The following is a 19593-nucleotide window of genomic DNA, read 5'->3' on the forward strand; positions in this document are numbered from 1 at the left end:
GTTCGATTCCCGCTCACGGCCACCCACCGGTGACGATTATTTGAACCGGTCCTGGGCCTCCCCAAGGTCGACTCAGCCTCAAACGAGTAACTGCTGTGGTGTGAACATCGCCACTGGAGAGACAAAGGCGGCCGGGCGTGGTGGATCCACGTCCCAGGCGAAGCCGGGTAGTACAGCTAGTAAGTCATATTTTTAAAACTTTAATGAAATGTACCGCACTAGCAATGGACGAACTCCACGACTCCAGGAAGTGACCCCGAAGCTCGTCATGACGTAGGGACCGTGGACAATTAGAGCGAAGCCGAAACATAACATATATAAAAAGTTTTAAAATGCTTTTTTTTTATTTTTTATGATATAATATAGTATTGTCATCAGTATGCCATAAGTATACCAAGTTTGCAGTCTATACCACATTGGGAAGAGGGTAAAAATTGAGTTACAAGATTTGAGGATACAACAACAGTGAGTTAATAAAAAGCGTATAATAATAAAATAAAACAATTTAGTTTTAGATTCCCATGCAGATGTGGTCATCGTGCATGCAGGCTAACACCCAGAGACACACACAACGTTCCAATTACCCCTTTATTCAAGTTACACACTTTAAAAGGTTTAAAAACACAGCGAGATATTTAGAATAAATTTGTTTAAAATCGCATACAAAAAAAGTGAAGCAGCCGGAAGTAAAAACCGATTAGCCGGTGGGCGACGTCGCGAGTTTAATGCGTGACGAAATGTAACTCAGAATAATGACTCGGAATAATGTGACTCAGAATAATGTGACTCAGAATAATGTGACTCAGAATAATGTGACTCAGAATAATGTGACTCAGAATAATGACTCCTAATAGAGGGGTTGTTTTAGGGGGTGAGATCGCAAGCGGTGTCGCCGTCAGTCGCACACTCGATCCTTAACTATGTATTGAGAGTTCCATTTCACGGAGGGTCTGTGTTGCCTTGGTGTTATCTTGCGACTGGTTTACCTGTTGGTTTACTGCCTTTCCCAAGCTTGGGAATTGACGATGCAATTTGAACTTTCATTATTCGAGGAACGCCACGGTGGTTGACATTACCCTCCTTGCCTGGAGGTCGGGGGTTCGATCCCGACCCTGACGCCTGCTGCTGGATATTTGGAGTCTGCGTCTCTCTCTCTCTCCCCGTGGTCGCCTGGATTTGTTTCCCTCCGGTTTCCCCTCCACATTGAGAAACGTGCACTGAGATTATTTCGATTAGTTTGCTGCTACAAATGTCCAAATGATGGTGCCACTTTGTTGAGCTGTCATTTGTGATCGCCAGGTCGCTTGTGAAAAATAACGCCTCAGTGGGCGTTGCCTGGCGGGATGGGGAATAGTTTAGTGTTGTGTTTGTGTGACGTGTTTACCTTTCTTGAACTTTGCATTACTACCATGTTTTGTACTGTTTGTTGTAACGTTCTTACCCGCCCCGTACTGGACATCTGTGAAAAAGAGCTTTATAGCTCATCGGATTCCTCCAAGATAAATATTCCAATTCTGAATTGGCACGTTTTTATTCTTACGTGACAAATCCTTACCAAAATTGGCTGTCGAGCGGTGATGGCGAGTTTAACGGACACGTTTATGCGATCTAACCCCAACAACAACCCCAACAACAACCCCCTTTATTATGAAGGGGTCACGATATTCCGCGACCTCTCGCGTTCACGATCCGACACCGCGTGGCCCCCCACAGCCTGCCGGGCCACGCCGATGGATTCCTGGGGGCCACCAAGGCCACGGCCGGCTCGCGCGATAGGAAGGTCCCAAGGTCGAATCCTGGCTAGGGTGGAGGTGGTGGGGGATGGGGTTTGGCTCAGCCCATCATTATCCCTCCCAGAATCGATTAAATAACTACTGGTTTGTAGGTAAAAGTTAAGTGGTTGTCACCAGGAAAGGCTGGATTCTTCCCCCCAACCATATGGATGTGGAATTTCCTCCACTTGGCTCAGTGGCTGTAAACAAGAGATGGCCCTTGAGCAGCAGGTCGCTTTAAGACAAGTTGATGATGATGCTGATGGCACAGTGGCACCCAATCTGTGGTCCGCGTACCAGCGGTGTCCCGCAAGGCCATGTGGAGTGGTCCACAGACCAGCGGTGTCGCGCAAGGCCATGTGGAGTGGTCCACAGACCAGCGGTGTCCCGCAAGGCCATGTGGAGTGGTCTGTAGACCAGCGGTGTCCCGCAAGGCCATGTGGAGTGGTCCGCAGACCAGCGGTGTCCCACAAGGCCATGTGGAGTGGTCTGTAGACCAGCGGTGTCCCGCAAGGCCATGTAGAGTGGTCTGTAGACCAGCGGTGTCCCGCAAGGCCATGTAGAGTGGTCTGTAGACCAGCGGTGTCCCACAAGGCCATGTGGAGTCGTCCACAGACCAGCGGTGTCCCACAAGGCCATGTGGAGTGGTCTGCAGACGAGCGGTGTCCCGCATGGCCATGTGGAGTGGTCTGCAGACCAGCGGTGTCCCACAAGGCCATGTGGAGTAGTCCGCAGACGAGCGGTGTCCCGCAAGGCCATGTGGCGTGGTCCGCAGACCAGCGGTGGCCCACAATGGATATCAAGACCAAGCAGAGGTCATCGTGGGCAAAGCCAACGATGCCACGGGCGCGTGCTCGCTTATCTACGATCCCCACCTTCCGTAGCAGCTGCACAGGGGACGTGCGGTGACCTCCCAGACCGGCCCTCAGAATCTCATCCCAGCATCTCTCCACTGAGATAGACTCACAGAGACACCTCCACAGACTCACAGAGAGCCCCACGGACTCAAGAGACCCATAGACACAGAGAACCACAGATTTCCAGAGATACATAGACTCAGAGAGATCCACAGATTTACACAGAGAACCACAGATGTGCACGAACAGTCTCCCACCATCTCCTCTTCGATTCGCAGAGATCCACAGACATATATAAAGACCAATACTAACACAGATACCGATACATTAGCCCTCACAGTATCCCACTATCTCTTAGACACACGCAGAGACCCAGACTCGCACAGATATCCATAGACTCACAGGGAGGTCCACAGACTGGCACAGAGACTCAAAGACTCGGAGAGACCCACAGATGTCTACGTTCATCCCGCTCCGTGTGGACTGTCTCAAGGTTCTCGGGGTTTCCCGCACACGAACAAACACTTTTCAATGATTGGCCAAAGGCATCTGGAACTGCACGCTACGCGATATGGTTTGTATAAACGGCGCTAAATACTAAAACTCAGTTTAGCATGGTTGGCTACGTACGGTGCGAAATAAGTTTAACATACGTACAACATATTAAGCCAAACTCTCTTTGTTGGAATTGGCCAATCGACCAAATCATATGGCAGGGCCCTCCCTGAAACAGTCTTCGGACTGCTCAGTGTGGCTTCACTGGGTTATCAAGGCGAAACAGTTCCATTTGTTTTAATATAAAGTGGTAAATTCCTCGTTTCGAATAAACCGTTGCTTCTCCTGCCACTGCTCAGTGGCAATCCAGCGGCAGAGACCTGTGTGGAGACCCACTCTGGTCCTCAGCGCACCGATCCACACTCCGTTCATCGCACTGATCCACTCTCCATTCCTCAGCGCACCGATCCACACTCCGTTCATCGCACCAATCCACACTCCATTCCTCAGGGCACAGATCCACACTCCGATCCTCAGGGCACCGATCCACTCTCCGTTCATCGCACCGATCCACACTCCGATCCTCAGGGCACCGATCCACACTCCGTTCATCGTACCGATCCACACTCCGTTCATCGCACCAATCCACACTCCGTTCATCGCACCGATCCACTCTCCGTTCATCGCACCAATCCACACTCCGTTCATCGCACCGATCCACACTCCGTTCCTCAGGGCACCGATCCACACTCCGTTCATCGCACCGATCCACACTCCGTTCATCGCACCGATCCACACTCCGTTCCTCAGGGCACAGATCCACTCTCCGTTCATCGCACAGATCCACACTCCGTTCATCGCACTGATCCACACTCCATTCATCGCACTGATCCACACTCCATTCATCGCACCGATCCACTCTCCGTTCCTCGGGGTACAGATCCACTCTCCGTTCCTCACGTCATGACATGGTGCATGTGCCTGATGATTGGTAAACATGTCCCTAGGTGATGCAAAGAGAACTTAAAGTTGTCTGAGTGCACAAAAAACTTACCAAAACAAAGATTCCCCGTGTAGCCTGAACAGATTGTTGGGCCAAGTGCTGTTAGCGAGCACCCATGAAGGCCAAAACGGCACACGAGGGAGTGGGTCGCCAGCACCACGCCCGGCCGCCTTTGTCTCCCCAGTGGCGATGTTTACTACACACCGCACCGGGTACTCATTTGAGGCCGAGTCGACCTAGGGGGGAGGCCCAGGACTGATTTAGACAACCATCGCCGGTGGTGGCCGCAAGCGGGAATCGAACTCGGGACACCAGGTTTCGTAGCATAGCGCGCTAACCGCTGCGCCACCGCTCCCCACACATGTAAACAAAGATTCCCCGTGTAGCCTTTACAAATTGTAGGGGCAAGTGCTGTTAGCGAGCACCTATGAAGGCCGGCACGGCACACGAAGGGGTGGGTGGCCAACACCACGCCCGGCCGCCTTTGTCTCCCCAGTGGCGAAGTTTACTACACACCGCACCAGGTACTCATTTGAGGCTGAGTCGACCTAGGGGAGGCCCACGACCGGTTCAGATAATCGTCACCGGTGTTGGCCGTGAGCGGGAATCGAACTCGGGTCGCCGGGTTCGTAGCGCGGCGTAGCGCTAACCGCCGCACCACCGCTCCCCACATTAACGTCAACAGACACACGGACACGCGCACACACACGACACTGATCTCGTTTTGATTATACGGCAGGCTTGCATGCACCTACCTTGGAAAACGACCATGCCACGTAGCTCGGAGGCACACAGAGTAAAGGCCACGCACGGTTAGATTCCCATACCGGGTCACACAGCGGACGCATGCGGTTTCCATAGCGCACCGCGCGAAGCCGTATTTGGCAAAGCTGAACGGAAGTGCAAAGTGAGCGAGTGCCCTCTTGCCAGTGGTGGACATGAGCTGGCACGCCACACCGGGACGCCACGCCGGAACGCCACAGTGATAGGCCACCAGGGCACGCCACGCCGGGACTTCTCACCGCAGCATCCACGCGTAGCGGGTACTCCGAGAGGAGTTCTCAGTCCTACACAACGACGCCTCCGAAGGGGGGACGCGTTGAGAGGAGCGTGAGCGAGAGTGTGAGCATGCAAAAGCATGAGAGTGTGAGCAAGAGTGTGAACGAGTGAGAGTGTGAGAGTGTGAGCGAGCTTGTGAGAGTATGATCGGAGTGCGAGTGTGAAAGTGTGAGTGTAGAGTGTGAGCGAGATTGTGAGACTGAATGCCAGAGTGTGAGCAGAGTGTGAGTGAGAGTATGTTCGGAGTGCGAGTGAGAGTGTGAGCGAGAGTGTGAGAGTGTGAGCGGAGTGAGAGTGTGAGCGAGAGTGTGAGTGTGAGTGAGCGTGAGAGTGTCAGCCTGAGTGTCAGTGAACATGGGAGAGTGTGAAAGTGTGAGAGTGTGAGCGAGAGTGTGAGAGTGTGAGCGGAGTGAGAATGTGAGCGGAGTGTGAGTGAGTGTGAGTGAGAGTGTGAGTGAGCGTGAGAGTGTCAGCCTGAGTGTCAGTGAACATGGGAGTGTGTGAGTGAGAGTGTGAGAGTGTGAGCGGAGTGTGAGGTGAGTGAGAGTGTGCGTGAGAGTGTGAGTGAGCGTGAGAGTGTCAGCCTGAGTGTCAGTGAACATGGGAGTGTGTGAGCGAGAGTGTGAGCGAGAGTGTGAGCGGAGTGAGAGTGTGAGTGTGTCAGCCTGAGTGTCAGTGACCATGGGAGTGTGTGAGAGTGTCAAAGAGAATGTCAGTGAACGTGGGACTGTGTGAGAGTGTGAGCGGAGTGTGAGTGAGAGTGTGAGTGAGTGTGAGTGGAGTGAGAGTGTGAGCGGAGTGAGAGTGTGAGCGGAGTTAGAGTGTGAGTGCGAGTGTGTGAGTGAGTGTGTGAGAGTGTGAGTGTGTGAGCGGAGTGTGAGTGGAATGTGAGTGAGTGTGAGAGTGTGAGTGAGAGTGTGAGCGGAGTGAGAGTGTGAGCGGAGTGTGAGTGAGAGTGTGAGTAGGAGTGTGTGAGTGAGAGTGTGAGTGAGCGTGAGAGTGTCAGCCTGAGTGTCAGAGAACATGGGAGTGCATGAGTGAGAGTGTGAGCGGAGTGAGAGTGTGAGCGGAGTGTGAGAGTGTGAGTGAGTGAGTGAGTGTGAGAGTGTGAGCGGAGTGTGAGTGAGAGTGTGAGCGGAGTGTGAGTGAGTGTGAGAGAGTGTCAAAGACAATATCTGTGAACGTCGGTTCCTGCTACTGCTACAGGAGGATCGGCACCTCCACGTTCCCATTCCTACCGCTGCTCATGCCAACTTCACCGTCATCACGACCACACTCAAGCAACAGGGGGGAGATGTTAACTACCTCGCCTGGTATACAGGAGGTCGTGGGTTCCATCCCGACCCTGACGCCTGCTGCTGCTGCTGCTGTATATTTGGAGCGTGCGCGTCTCTCTCCCCGTGGTGGCGTGGATTTTTCCTACGGGTCCTCCGGGTTTTCCCTCCACGTTGAGAATCGACGTCGCGTATTTGGGCTGCCGCTGTAAATTTCCGCGCGGCGAAAAAGAAACGCCACTTGGTGCGAGCAGCCATCATTTGCGACGGCCGTGCCGATTCCGAGAAAGTGAGCTAAGCGTAGCTCGCCGGAGCCTTGCCAGATAAACTAAAAACGAGTTGGCCGTAACAACAAAATACAGCGCTAATGTAAAGGGAAAAACTCGCAGGGGAAAGCCGCGGCTTTGACGATGCGGCCACCTCGGGGGTCCAACACGACCGCTACGGGGGCTCGGGGGCCAGCCAGAGAGGTTCCTCGCTCACCGTCACCGCCGGCGTGACGCCAGCCATGCTGGCCCAAGTCACACGCTGGCCCACAATGAGGGCCTCTAGGCACGGCCGACGGGATGTTGTGGTAAACAAGAAGAGATGAAATTACGAAAATATGCTGGAGGCTTTGTTTACACGGGAGCACAAACGAGGGGGGCCGTCCGGCCCACCTCGTTTGTGATCGGACATTGCGGGGAAGGGGGGGCTGGTGAGGAAGGGGGGGTGGTGGGGAAGGGGGCTGGTGAGGAAGGGGGGGCATAGTGAGTAAGGGGGGGCATAGTGAGTAAGGGGGGCATGGTGGGGAAGGGGGGCGGTGGGGAAGGGGGGGGTAAGGGGGGGCATGGTAGGGAAGGGAGGGGATGGTGGGGAAGGGGGAGGAATGGGGGCACTTAGTGGTGGTGGGGGGGGGGTCTCCCGTGTTTTGGGTGGGGGGGGGTGGGGGCTCTACGTTCGTGACCCTTCGTGACCCCACGCGGCTCAGATGGCCACGAGGTCGTCGCTGGAGTTGACGCTGATGAGGACGCTGCCTCGGTCGCTGCCCTCGCTGCCCTGCAACCTCATGCTGTGGCTGCTCTTGAGGTCGCCCATCGTGGCCGGCACAGAGACCCTGCCGATGAACTCGGAGCAGACGCAGCTCTTGTTCCACAGCTGCGAGCACGCACGCACGAGACAGACATCCCCTCAACGGGCCGCGCAACGAGGGGGCGGCGGGTGGCCAGCACAGCGCCCGGCCGCCTTTGTCTCCCCCGGCGGCGATGTTTACTACGCCAGGTACTCATCTGAGGTGGAGTCGACCCACGGGAGCGGGAATCGAACCCGGGTCGCCGGGGTCCATGGCGCGGCGCGCGCTAAACCGCTGCGCCGCCGCTCCCCACGAACAGCACCGCGATTCTCACACTCGCGAGAGACCGACGGCGACTCGCACGCCGATCGATTCTGAGCGCGGCGCACCTCGATCACAATGGGCTGGTCGGGCTTGCGCCGGTAGAACAGCGCCTTGGTGTCCAGGGCGGGCTCCTGCGTGTCGGCGTGGGGACGGCTCCTCACCTTGCTGCCTTCGCTCCGGATCACGGCGTAGGGGCTGGAGCCTGCGGCGAGGCGGAGGGGGTTGTGGCTCCGTGAGCCAGGGCTGGACAACAGGGCCCTGGATTTGTGTGCTTCCTCTCTCACTCCCCCCCAACCCCCCCAGTTCTACAGAGTGAATGGAGTTTGTGTGATCTACCCCTGTTCTACAGAGTGAGTGGAGTTTGTGTGATCTACCCCTCTTCTACAGAGTGAGTGGAGTTTGTGTGATCTACCCCTCTTCTACAGAGTGAGTGGAGTTTGTGTGATCTCCCCCTCTTCTACAGAGTGAGAGTGAGTGGAGTTTGTGTGATCTACCCCTCTTCTACAGAGTGAGTGGAGTTTGTGTGATCTACCCCTGTTCTACAGAGTGAGTTGAGTTTGTGTGATCTCCCCCTGTTCTACAGAGTGAGTGGAGTTTGTGTGATCTACCCCTGTTCTACAGAGTGAGTGGAGTTTGTGTGATCTACCCCTGTTCTACAGAGTGAGTGAGCGGTGGCAGCAAGCAGCACATAGTAGCTAGCAGCTCATTGTAACAAGCAACTCGCACCAGCTAGCAGCTCACACCAGCTAGCAGCACATAGTAGCTAGCAACACATAGTAGCTAGCAGCTCATAGTAGCTAGCAGCACATAGTAGCTAGCAGCACATAGTAGCTAGCAGCACATAGTAGCTAGCAGCACATAGTAGCTAGCAGCACATAGTAGCTAGCAGCACATAGTAGCTAGCAGCTCACACCAGCTAGCAGCACATTGTAGCTAGCAGCACATTGTAGCTAGCAGCACATTGTAGCTAGCAGCACATTGTAGCTAGCAGCACATAGTAGCTAGCAGCACATAGTAGCTAGCAGCACACAGTAGCTAGCAGCACACAGTAGCTAGCAGCACATAGTAGCTAGCAACACACAGTAGCTAGCAGCACATTGTAGCTAGCAGCACATAGTAGCTAGCAGCACATAGTAGCTAGCAGCACACAGTAGCTAGCAGCACATTGTAGCTAGCAGCACATAGTAGCTAGCAGCACATAGTAGCTAGCAGCACATAGTAACAAGCAGCACACAGTAGCTAGCAGCACATAGTAGCTAGCAGCTCATAGTAGCTAGCAGCACATTGTAGCTAGCAGCACATAGTAGCTAGCAGCACATAGTAGCTAGCAGCACACAGTAGCTAGCAGCACATTGTAGCTAGCAGCACATAGTAGCTAGCAGCACATAGTAGCTAGCAGCACATAGTAACAAGCAGCACACAGTAGCTAGCAGCACATAGTAGCTAGCAGCTCATAGTAGCTAGCAGCACATAGTAACAAGCAGCACACAGTAGCTAGCAGCACAGAGTAGCTAGCAGCACATAGTAGCTAGCAGCACACAGTAGCTAGCAGCACACAGTAGCTAGCAGCACAGTAGCTAGCAGCACATAGTAGCTAGCAGCACATAGTAGCTAGCAGCACATAGTAGTAAGCAGCTCATAGTAGCTAGCAGCACACAGTAGCTAGCAGCACACAGTAACAAGCAGCACACAGTAGCTAGCAGCACATAGTAGCTAGCAGCACATAGTAGCTAGCAGCACATTGTAGCTAGCAGCTCATAGTAGCTAGCAGCACATAGTAGCTAGCAGCTTATAGTAGCTAGCAGCACATTGTAACAAGCAGCACATAGTAGCTAGCAGCACATTGTAGCTAGCAGCTCATAGTAGCTAGCAGCACATAGTAGCTAGCAGCTTATAGTAGCTAGCAGCACATTGTAACAAGCAGCACATAGTAGCTAGCAGCACATTGTAACAAGCAACACATAGTAGCTAGCAGCACATAGTAGCTAGCAGCACATAGTAGCTAGCAGCACACAGTAGCTAGCAGCACACAGTAGCTAGCAGCACATAGTAGCTAGCAGCACATAGTAGCTAGCAGCACATAGTAGCTAGCAGCACATTGTAGCTAGCAGCACATAGTAGCTAGCAGCACACAGTAACAAGCAGCACATTGTAGCTAGCAGCACAGAGTAGCTAGCAGCACATTGTAGCTAGCAGCACATAGTAGCTAGCAGCACACAGTAACAAGCAGCACATTGTAGCTAGCAGCACAGAGTAGCTAGCAGCACATAGTAGCTAGCAGCACATTGTAGCTAGCAGCACATAGTAGCTAGCAGCACATTGTAGCTAGCAGCACATAGTAGCTAGCAGCACATTGTAGCTAGCAGCACATAGTAGCTAGCAGCACATTGTAGCTAGCAGCACATAGTAGCTAGCAGCACATAGTAGCTAGCAGCACATAGTAGCTAGCAGCACATAGTAGCTAGCAGCACACAGTAGCTAGCAGCACATAGTAGCAAGCAACTCGCACCAGCTAGCAGCAGTAAGCAGCAGCAATTAGCAGTAGCAACAGCAGCTAGAAGCAGCTCCCAGCAACAAGCAGCAGCAGCAGATGTTAACTACCTCGCCTGGTGGGTTCGATCCCAACCCTGAAGCCTGTTGTATAGTTGTAATCAACATCACGCGTTTAGAGTGACCTTGATTTGGCAGCGATACATTTCTCCGTGATCATGAGAAGCCACTTTGTTGAGCCGCTATCATTTGTGATGCTCCTGAAAAAGAGCTAGCGATGAGCTCTGTGGCCCTTACCTGGTAAAATACAAAATAGTGTAACAGTCTCACGGCGGGGGGGGGGGGGGGTCGTCACACCTGGGGGCAGCCCGGTGGCGCTGACCAGGTGCAGGCTGGTGACGAGGGTGGGGTAGCCCACGATGCCGCTCCAGCACGTGTGCGGTGGCACGTCCAGCATCAGCTCCCTGTGCCCAACGGGGGGGGAGGGGGACAATCGGCGCTACCGACAGCACGGCGGCGAGGACGAGACGCGAGGAGACGCGGGGCACTGAACGCTCGCACACAAAGACAAAGACCCACTCCCCCGTGTAGCCTCAACAGACTGCAGGGGCAAGTGCTGTTATAGCGAGTAGCACCTATGAAGGCCGGCACGTCGCACGAGGGGGGGGGGGGGGTGTGGCCAGCACCACGCCTGGCCGCCTTTGTCTCCCCAGTGACGATGTTAACACACACCGCACCAGGCGACGACCGAGTATTATTTATTTATCCTGCAGAGTCGTATTTCACGAGGGTCGTGATGCTGCTGCTGCTGCTACATTGCGTGTTTACTCATTAAGATGTTTTCGGCCTCGATAACTGACGAGTCGTGTTTATTGCACCACGTAGGAGGAAGAAACCGGAGCACCCGGAAAGGGGGCAACGCTCTATCCCCCACGTACAGATGGAGATTATTCCACACGTTACTGCACTGCCTTCTCCAGGTGAACCACAGCACTGGATGATTACAGGGGCCCCGTGCAGCAGCAGCAGCAGACCCGCAATCACCGCCAATACTGCCACCACCACCACCAAATAAAGATCCCCCACCACCACCGCCACCACCATCAAAGATCCCCCATCACCACCATCGCCGCCACCACCACCGCCACCACAACCGCCACCTCCACCACCAACGCCGCAACAACAAGAGAAAAACGCTGTTTCTCGCAGGGCATCCATCGCGCTGTGGGCGGGCACCTGCAACGCGACGCGACGTCGGTGAAGACGCGCAGCAGCAGGCGCCCCTGCTGCCGCGGCTCGAAGGTGGTGGCCACGGCGACGTAGCGACCCATCGCGAGCTCCTGGCGCAGCACCACGCTGCGCGAGTTGATGTACACGGAGCTCGCCACCTTCTCCTGCTGCAACGCGTGCATGCGGAACTCACGATTGCGCTCCACCTGTTGCACGCAGCCAGCGAGGGTGGGGGGGGTGAGCCGTGGTGGCGTTGGGTGAATTCGAGCTCATCGGATTCCTCCTGCAGTTGAAATATTCTGATTCTGCACGCGCCTGACCCCAACAGGGCAGTTCAACTTCCAAAGGCACTGCCCATTCGTTGTAGGCTCCTCCTCCTTCCTGGTTAAGCCCCACCCCTTCCTGGTTAAGCCCCACCCCTTCCTGGTTAGGCCCCCCGACATTGCTTTGTTTTTTTGATACCTCAGTGGGCTTTGCCTGGTATGACAGGGACGGTTTTGTCGTATTGAGATGTGTTTGGGTGATTTGTTTACCTTTCCTGTCCTTTGCATGACTGTCGTGTTGCTGTACTGTCGTGTTTCTGTACTGCCTCCTGCACCTAGCCTGTCACAGCAGTCAACCCACGGCACCACCTGCCGGGTCTGTCCCGTGACCTTCCCCGCCAGCGAGCCTTCGACGCTTCACGCGGCCTCAAAGTGCACCTGGCCTGGCACAGGCGCCGTGGTGACGTCACCGCCACTTGGTGGCGAATGGCGGCTGCTGGTATTGGGGGATCGAACCAGGCGGCCATGAAAGCAGGCGCTACCTCCCGTGCCCCCCGTGCCCCCCGTGCCCCGCCTGCTTGCGTCACCCTGTAGATGTCAAAGCCAATGGCGAGGTTTTCTCCGCTGCGCCCGGACGTGCGCTGCTCGCGCCGGTCCTCCTGCTGCAGGCACACGAGCACCATGTCCTCCGCCTTGCACACGTCAAACACAAACTGCACCACGCCAACACGCGGCACACACGCAAACACGCGGCACACACAGAACACGCATCACACACACAAACACGCGTCACACACACGTCACGCGCGTCACACACGCGTCACACGCGCCACACGCGTCACACGCCAACACGTGTCACACATGCCAACACGCGTCACACACACCAACACGCCTCATGCATCATACACATCACAGGCATCACCCATACAACCGCACACCCCCCACAATATAGTTTGGGGGGTGTGCGGTTGTGTGGGTGGGTGTGCAGCTGTGTGTGTGGGGGGGGGGGGGGTGTGTAGGTGTGCGGTTGTGTGTGTGTGCACTAGAGTGTGTGGGGTGTGTGCGGTTGTGTGTGTGCGCGGTTGTGTCTGGATGGGGTGTGTGTGTGGTTGTGTGTGTGTGCAGTTGTGTGTGTGCAGTTGTGTGTGTGTGCAGTTGTGTGTGTGTGCAGTTGTGTGTGTGGGGTGTGTGCGGTTGTGTGTGGGGTGTGTGCTGTTGTGTGTGGTTGTGTGTGTGGGATGTGTGTGGTTGTGTGTGGGATGTGTGCGGTTGTGTGTGGGATGTGTGCTGTTGTGTGTGTGGGATGTGTGTGGTTGTGTGGGATGTGTGCAGTTGTGTGTGTGGGGTGTGTGCGTTTGTGTGTGTGGGGTGTGTGTGGTTGTGTGTGTGGGATGTGTGTGGTTGTGTGTGTGGGATGTGTGCGGTTGTGTGTCGGATGTGTGCTGTTGTGTGTGTGGGATGTGTGTGGTTGTGTGTGGGATGTGTGCAGTTGTGTGTGTGGGGTGTGTGCGTTTGTGTGTGTGGGATGTGTGCGGTTGTGCCTGTGGGTTCTGCAGCGCTGTGCTGCGGTTGTTGATGCAGCCCCCGGCACGGTTCTTGAGCGGGTTCTCATCGGTCACCCAAGCCGACTTTAGCATCACCTCCTCCCAGGTCTTGTGCAAGGTGAAATACGACGTGTTGATGATCCTGCAGGGAGAGGTGTTCCAGTGTGTGGGGGATCGGGGCTGCGTTGGCCGGGTCCCGTAGCCCGCATGCCCAGCTGCCCAAGCAGCTTCTCTTTGGCCAGATGGAGTTGGGTTTGACGGGTGCAGCACGGGCTAGTGAAGAGATGGAGCTGATGCAGTAGGGGAGGATGTGGAGTGGACTTACCCATGTCTGGTACCGCCGGTGTTGAGGTCAGGCCACAGAGTAACGCATCTCTTGGAGTGGCACAATAATACTCACCCGCACCATACCCTCACCCGCACCATACACTCACCCGCACCACACCCTCACCCGCACCACACCCTCACCCGCACCACACCCTCACCCTCACCATACCCGCACCATACCCTCACCCGCACCATACACCACCCGTACGATACCCTCACCCGCACCATACACTCACCCGTACGATACCCTCACCCGCACCATACCCTCACCTCACCCGCACCATACACTCATCTCACCCGTACCATACCCTCACCTCACCTGCACCCTACCCTCACCTCACCCGCACCCTACCCTCACCTCACCCGCACCATACCCTCACCTCACCTCACCCGCACCATACCCTCACCTCACCCTCACCATACCCGCACCATACCCTCACCTCACCCTACCCTCAACTCACCTCACCCTACCCTCACCTGCACCATACCCTCACCTCATCCTACCCTCACCCGCACACTACCCACAGCCGCCCTAACCCTCACCCACACCATACCCTCACCCGCACCATACCCTCACCCGCACCATACCCTCACCCGCACCCTACACTCACCCGCACCATAGCCTCACCCACACCATACCCTCACCCACACCATACCGTCACCCGCACCATACCCTCACCCACACCCTACACTCACCCGCACCATACCCTCACCCACACCATACCCTCACCCGCACCATACCCTCACCCACACCATACACTCACCCACACCATACCCTCACCCTACTTGTAGCTTACCCTCACCATACCCTCACCCGCACCATACCCTCACCCGCACCATACCCTCACCCGCACCATACCCTCACCCACACCATACCCTCACCCACACCATACCCTCACCCACACCATACACTCACCCACACCATAACCTCACCCTACTTGTAGCATACCCTCACCATACCCGCACCATACCCTCACCCACACCATACCCTCACCATACCCTCACCCACACCATACCCTCACCCTACTTGTAGCTTACCCTCACCATACTCTGTAGTGACACAGCGCCGACTGCTGTACAGCAGCTGCAACTGCAGTTGGACACTTAGCGCACACGCCGTCGAGCACATACACGGTGCGTGTGTGCCGGCATGGCGGAGGAACTTGGGCAAGGGTCACGGTAGACGTCGTGGGGAGGCCCCTGGAACCCTCTGGAGGGCTCGGAAAGGGAGGCGTGGCTAGGGCGGAGCCATAAGCAGCTGAGCGCGAGAGCTCCGGGCTGCCGCCTTCGTCGCTGCGGCCTTCGCCCGATCATTGCGCGGCCAACAGTAGTTGGGGGTCTCGGGCAACGCTGCCGGTGCCACGCGGGCAGGGTCGTCGTGTCTGGGCCGGGCCGTACGGCAGCGTGGTCGTGAGAGAGGGGGAGAGTTGGTGGTGTGAACCTAATAAAGAGAAAGACGGTGCCTCCTGGGACTACCTCTAACGGAGCGTGTGCCCCGCACACACACACACACACACCACCCGCACACACACGCACGTCACCCGCACGCACACGCACGCCACCCGCACACGCACAAACGCCACCCGCACACACACACACGCACGCCCCCCGCACACACACGCACGCCACCCGCACACACACACACGCCCCCCCGCACACACACACACGCCTCCAGAAGGTAGAGAAGAAGAAGAGACCTACGACACCTCCACCAACACCCTACCCTTACTCGCACCCTACCCGCACCATACCCTCACCCGCACTCAGCCACAGTCAAATACATTCACCTGCACCCCACACTAACCCCCTACCCTCACGCACAGTGCATTCACTCACATCAGGTACTCACCTGCACACCACCACGTCTGTAAAGTACTTGCACCAGTCTTCAAACGTCATCCTGAAACCACAGGAAACCACCATCACCACCAAAGACAAAGATTCCCCGTATAGCCTTAAGAGAATGTTGGGGAAAGTCCTGTTAGTGAGCACCTATGAAGGCTGGTACGGCATAAGAGGGGGTGGGTGGCCCGCATCACACCCGGTCGCCTTTGTCTCCCCAGTGGCAATGTTTACACACCACACCAAGTACTCATTTGAAGCTGAGTCGACCTAGGGGAGGGGCAAGACCAGTTCAGATAATCGTCACTGATGGTGTTGATTGTGAGCGGGAATCGTACTAGGGTCGCTGGGTTCGTAGCGCAGCGTGTTAACCGATACACTACTGCTCCCCACAACCGCTACCAACAACAACCACCACCATTCGCCACTAAGTGGCGGTGACGTCACCACGGCGCTTGTGCCAGGCTGTGCACATTGAGGCTATCACGTGAAGTGTCGTACGCCCGCTGGCAGGTCACGGGGCAGACCCAGGTGCCATGAGTCGACTGACTGAGATGACCAAGATGACTGGCTGATGCACCACCTGTGCCCCCGACTGTGCCAACTTGCTGTGCGTTAGCCACCCGGCGCTCCGCTCGTTGTTGTGAGCGTCGCTCCTCCGCCCTCCGTTGTTGTTGGAGGGCGACTGCCTCCAACTGCCCAGTAGCGTCCTTCACGAGCCTCCTCCACAGAGGCCGATCTTTACACCGCTGGTACCGGTCATCGGCAATTCCACTCAGCTCCACGTCCTCCTGTACCACATCACTCCATCTCTTCTCTAGCCCGTGCCGCGCCCGTTTAACCCCCTCTATCTGGCCGAAAAAAAGCTGTTTAAGCATGCGGTGGCTGGGCATGCAGGCTACATGACCCAGCCAACGCAGCCTCACCTGCCGGAGGAGCTCACCGATGGGACTTTGTCCAGATCTTTCAAGGATGTGAGCTCTTCACACAATCCAGCCTGGTTAAACCCAGGGTGGATCGTAGGCAGGCCAGCCTAAATGTTTCTAACTGGCGAAGATGTTCCATTAGGGGGGTCCACGTTTCGCAAGCGTAGAGAAGGGAAGGAATGACTGTGGCCGAGAAGACCTGAAGCTTCGTGCAGAGCGACAGACCAGGTAGCTTCCACACAGCGTTACGCAACCGATGAAAATACAATGCCACTCGACTGATTCGGAGTGAGACCTCTGCTGTCAAACCGGAGCCGGTCATGACACACTGCCCAGGTATGAAAAACTCTCCACTCTCTCCACAACTGCCCCATTACCGATTGAGAGTTGTAGGAGTGGAGTGTCCGATGGTACAAAATACCCAGGCAGGTGATTAGTTTTGGTGGGGCTGATGGTAAGGCCCCATCTCTTAGTGGCATGCTCCAGGTTCAGCAGCAGCGCCTCCAACTCCTCCTCTGAGTGAGTAGCAATTATCAGATCATCGGCATGCATAACATGGTTGTTCAATAAGGAGCCATCTCTTGACCGCACCTGGGCATCGATCAGCCTCCCATTGTATCTATCCAAGATGGAAATTCCTCCAGTACACCCGAAGTCTTCACAAACTACATGCTTGAATTAGATGTTAAACAATGTGGGAGCCATAGGACATCCCTGTCGCACCCCAAGGTGTACAGGGAATGGCTCAGACTCCCGGCCATGTAGTTTTACCTGGGCCCGCTCACTATAATGAAGGTCCTTAATGATCGTGAGCAGTCAGGGATCAAGAACAACCCAGATTCCAGCACGAAGAACAACCCAGATCCCAGACCTACTGATGGTATCATAGGCTTTGACCAGGTCAATAAAGCGGAGATGTAGGTTTTGTTGGAATTCCCTACATCTCTGCTGTAGCAGATGGACAGAAAATATGGCATATGTGTAGGACCCCCCTGAGGAGAGGCTCCGCAAGCCTCTCCTCAGCGTGCCTGGCAAGGCGATGTTGAATAATCCTTGCCAGGACCTTTCCTGGCACACTAAGGAGTGAGATGCCCCTGTAGTCATTACAGTTTGTGCGGTCCCCCTTCTTAAAGAGGGGGACCACCAGGGCATCCTTACAATCCTGCGGAACCCGTCCAGTGGTCCAGATTGTTATTATAATGTCATGTAGGGGAGTCTGTGCACAAACGCCACCCTCCCTCAGCATTTCATTTGGGAGATCATCTCTGCCCGGCGCCTTTCCTGGTCTCAGACTCTGGATCGCCTTCATTACTTCCTCAACAGATGGCACCTCAGCCAGCCACTCAGAGGGGGTAACTAATTCTTCCAATATGAGGTACTGCAGCCTCAGCAGGGTCATCCCCACTTTGCCCCATGATGTTTTCCAGGCTCAAGGATTTCCCCTCAGACCTCACAGAAATGCTCAGCAAATCTGCAAACATGGTCCTGGGGGTCGGAGATTGGATCACTGTTCTTTCCCCTAATGATGGTGACAGGTGTGGCACAAGTTACCTTTTTGGTGGCTAGGAGATTCCATCTCCTCAGCATCCTGTGACCACCACCCATCCCATCCTTGCAGCGCCTCACGGCTCTCCGAACCTCCGAGCGAAGGCTGTGGTAAGCCTCCTCATTCTCCGATGTGGGATGCTGAAGACGATGAGAGTGGGCCTGTCGCTTTTTCTCAGCCAGCTTGAACACCTCCTCTGTCAGCCAGGGTTTTTGGAAGGTCTGGACCGTGTACCCAAGGCAGCCCTTGCAGCTGGATGAGCCACCTTCCTAAACCTCGCAACAGAGGAGTGGAAGCCTCTCCTCCGCAGTGAGCATTCGAACATTCCACGTTGCCACCAGCAGTGGCTTCCTGCTGCTTCTGGAGGAACCCCAGGGGTTAGGATTCAGTCTTTTGGCTCCGCCAATTGGGGTTTGGACAGGAGAAGTCATAGACGCCTGTCCCCCCGGGGCCTCCGGCACAAGCTTTGTTTGATATTTTCTTTGTAGTATAGTGGTAGTTGATTTGAAGGTGGAGGGGTTACCAGTCCCTCGTACCTGTCCAGAGCCCCCATTTGGCTGCTGTGGTGGCTACAAACGCCATGAGGGGAATGGCCAATCGGAATTGGCCCTCCCCCCTAGGCACTGCTCACCGCAGCGTTACCGTCCGGCACCACAACCACCACGGCGCTTGGAGAACATGCCCCACAATCTGTGTGCACAGGCATGCGCTTTTTTGTCCGTGTGACTCCAAAAGTGCACCTAGCCTGGCACAAGTGCTGTGGTGACGTCTCCACTACACAGTGGCCAACGGAGACTGCTGTTGTTAGAAGGGTGTCCGTGTGTGCGTATGCGCATGGTAGGGGTTGTGTAACGTGCGTGCGTGCTTGGTATGTGTGTAACATGGGTGCGTGCGAGTTGGTATGTGTATGTGCATGTCGTATGTCTATACGTGTGCACGTGCGCTTGTTGTCGTGGCGAGCGGTGGTACAGCGGTTAGCACGCTGCGCTACGAACCCGGCGACACGAGTTTAACTCCCGCTCTCTGCTAACGCCAGTGACGGTTATCTGAACCGTTCTTATGCCTCCCCGAGAATGAATAAACCTCCAATAAGTACCTGGTGGTAAACATTGTCGTGGTGCTGGCCACCCACTCTCCTCATGTGCCGGCCTTCATATGTGCTCGCTAAAAGCACTTGCCCCAACAGTCTATTCAGGCTCTACAGGGGATCTTTGTCTTTGTACAAGCAAAAACAACCCCCATAGTCTCCGTGGTTGCCAGTCGGTAATGCTGCGGTGGTGGCTGTGAGCAATGACATTGGGGGGGGGGGGGGGGGGGGGTGGGGTGAGGCCAACACCAATCAGCTCGCAGTCGCTGCAGTGGCCATCAGGGGCTCTGGAACGGTGCGAGGGGTTGGTGACCACTCCACCAAATCACTAAATAACCACGCAGAAAATATGAAACTAAGCTTGTGCCAAACTAACCTTGTCACTTGCAGCACTACACCTATCACCATCCTAAAGGGAAAGAAGGGTTATCCGGTCTCAAATGCCCAGGAACAGGTCTGCTGGTTTGCGGTCAAGGTGGGGATGACCCTGCTGGGGCTGCCGT

The 19593-nt window shown here is 55.4% G+C and overlaps 1 protein-coding gene and 1 long non-coding RNA gene across 2 annotated transcripts in view; one reads left to right on the plus strand and one right to left on the minus strand.

Moving 5' to 3' along the window:
- LOC142906430 (uncharacterized) overlaps positions 1-1469 on the plus strand; it is a 114288-nt gene extending 112819 nt beyond the window's left edge. Inside the window, exon 2 of the long non-coding RNA XR_012930241.1 lies at positions 1092-1469. This is a non-coding gene — a long non-coding RNA (uncharacterized LOC142906430). The remainder of the gene's footprint in view (positions 1-1091) is intronic.
- The window catches only part of LOC116957858 (calpain-5-like), a 39092-nt gene continuing 19819 nt past the window's right edge, over positions 321-19593 (minus strand). Inside the window, exons 7-13 of the mRNA XM_032980282.2 lie at positions 15539-15589; positions 13360-13504; positions 12406-12531; positions 11562-11761; positions 10683-10789; positions 7901-8037; positions 321-7597 (exon numbers count right to left, since the gene is read on the minus strand). Coding sequence (XP_032836173.2) covers positions 7427-7597; positions 7901-8037; positions 10683-10789; positions 11562-11761; positions 12406-12531; positions 13360-13504; positions 15539-15589 — 937 coding nt within the window. The 3' untranslated portion in view covers positions 321-7426. The remainder of the gene's footprint in view (positions 7598-7900; positions 8038-10682; positions 10790-11561; positions 11762-12405; positions 12532-13359; positions 13505-15538; positions 15590-19593) is intronic.

Source organism: Petromyzon marinus, chromosome 64 (genome assembly GCF_048934315.1).
Source record: "Petromyzon marinus isolate PM22_M1 ecotype Great Lakes invasive population chromosome 64, UKy_Petmar_22M1.pri1.0, whole genome shotgun sequence".
Lineage (NCBI taxonomy): Eukaryota > Metazoa > Chordata > Hyperoartia > Petromyzontiformes > Petromyzontidae > Petromyzon > Petromyzon marinus.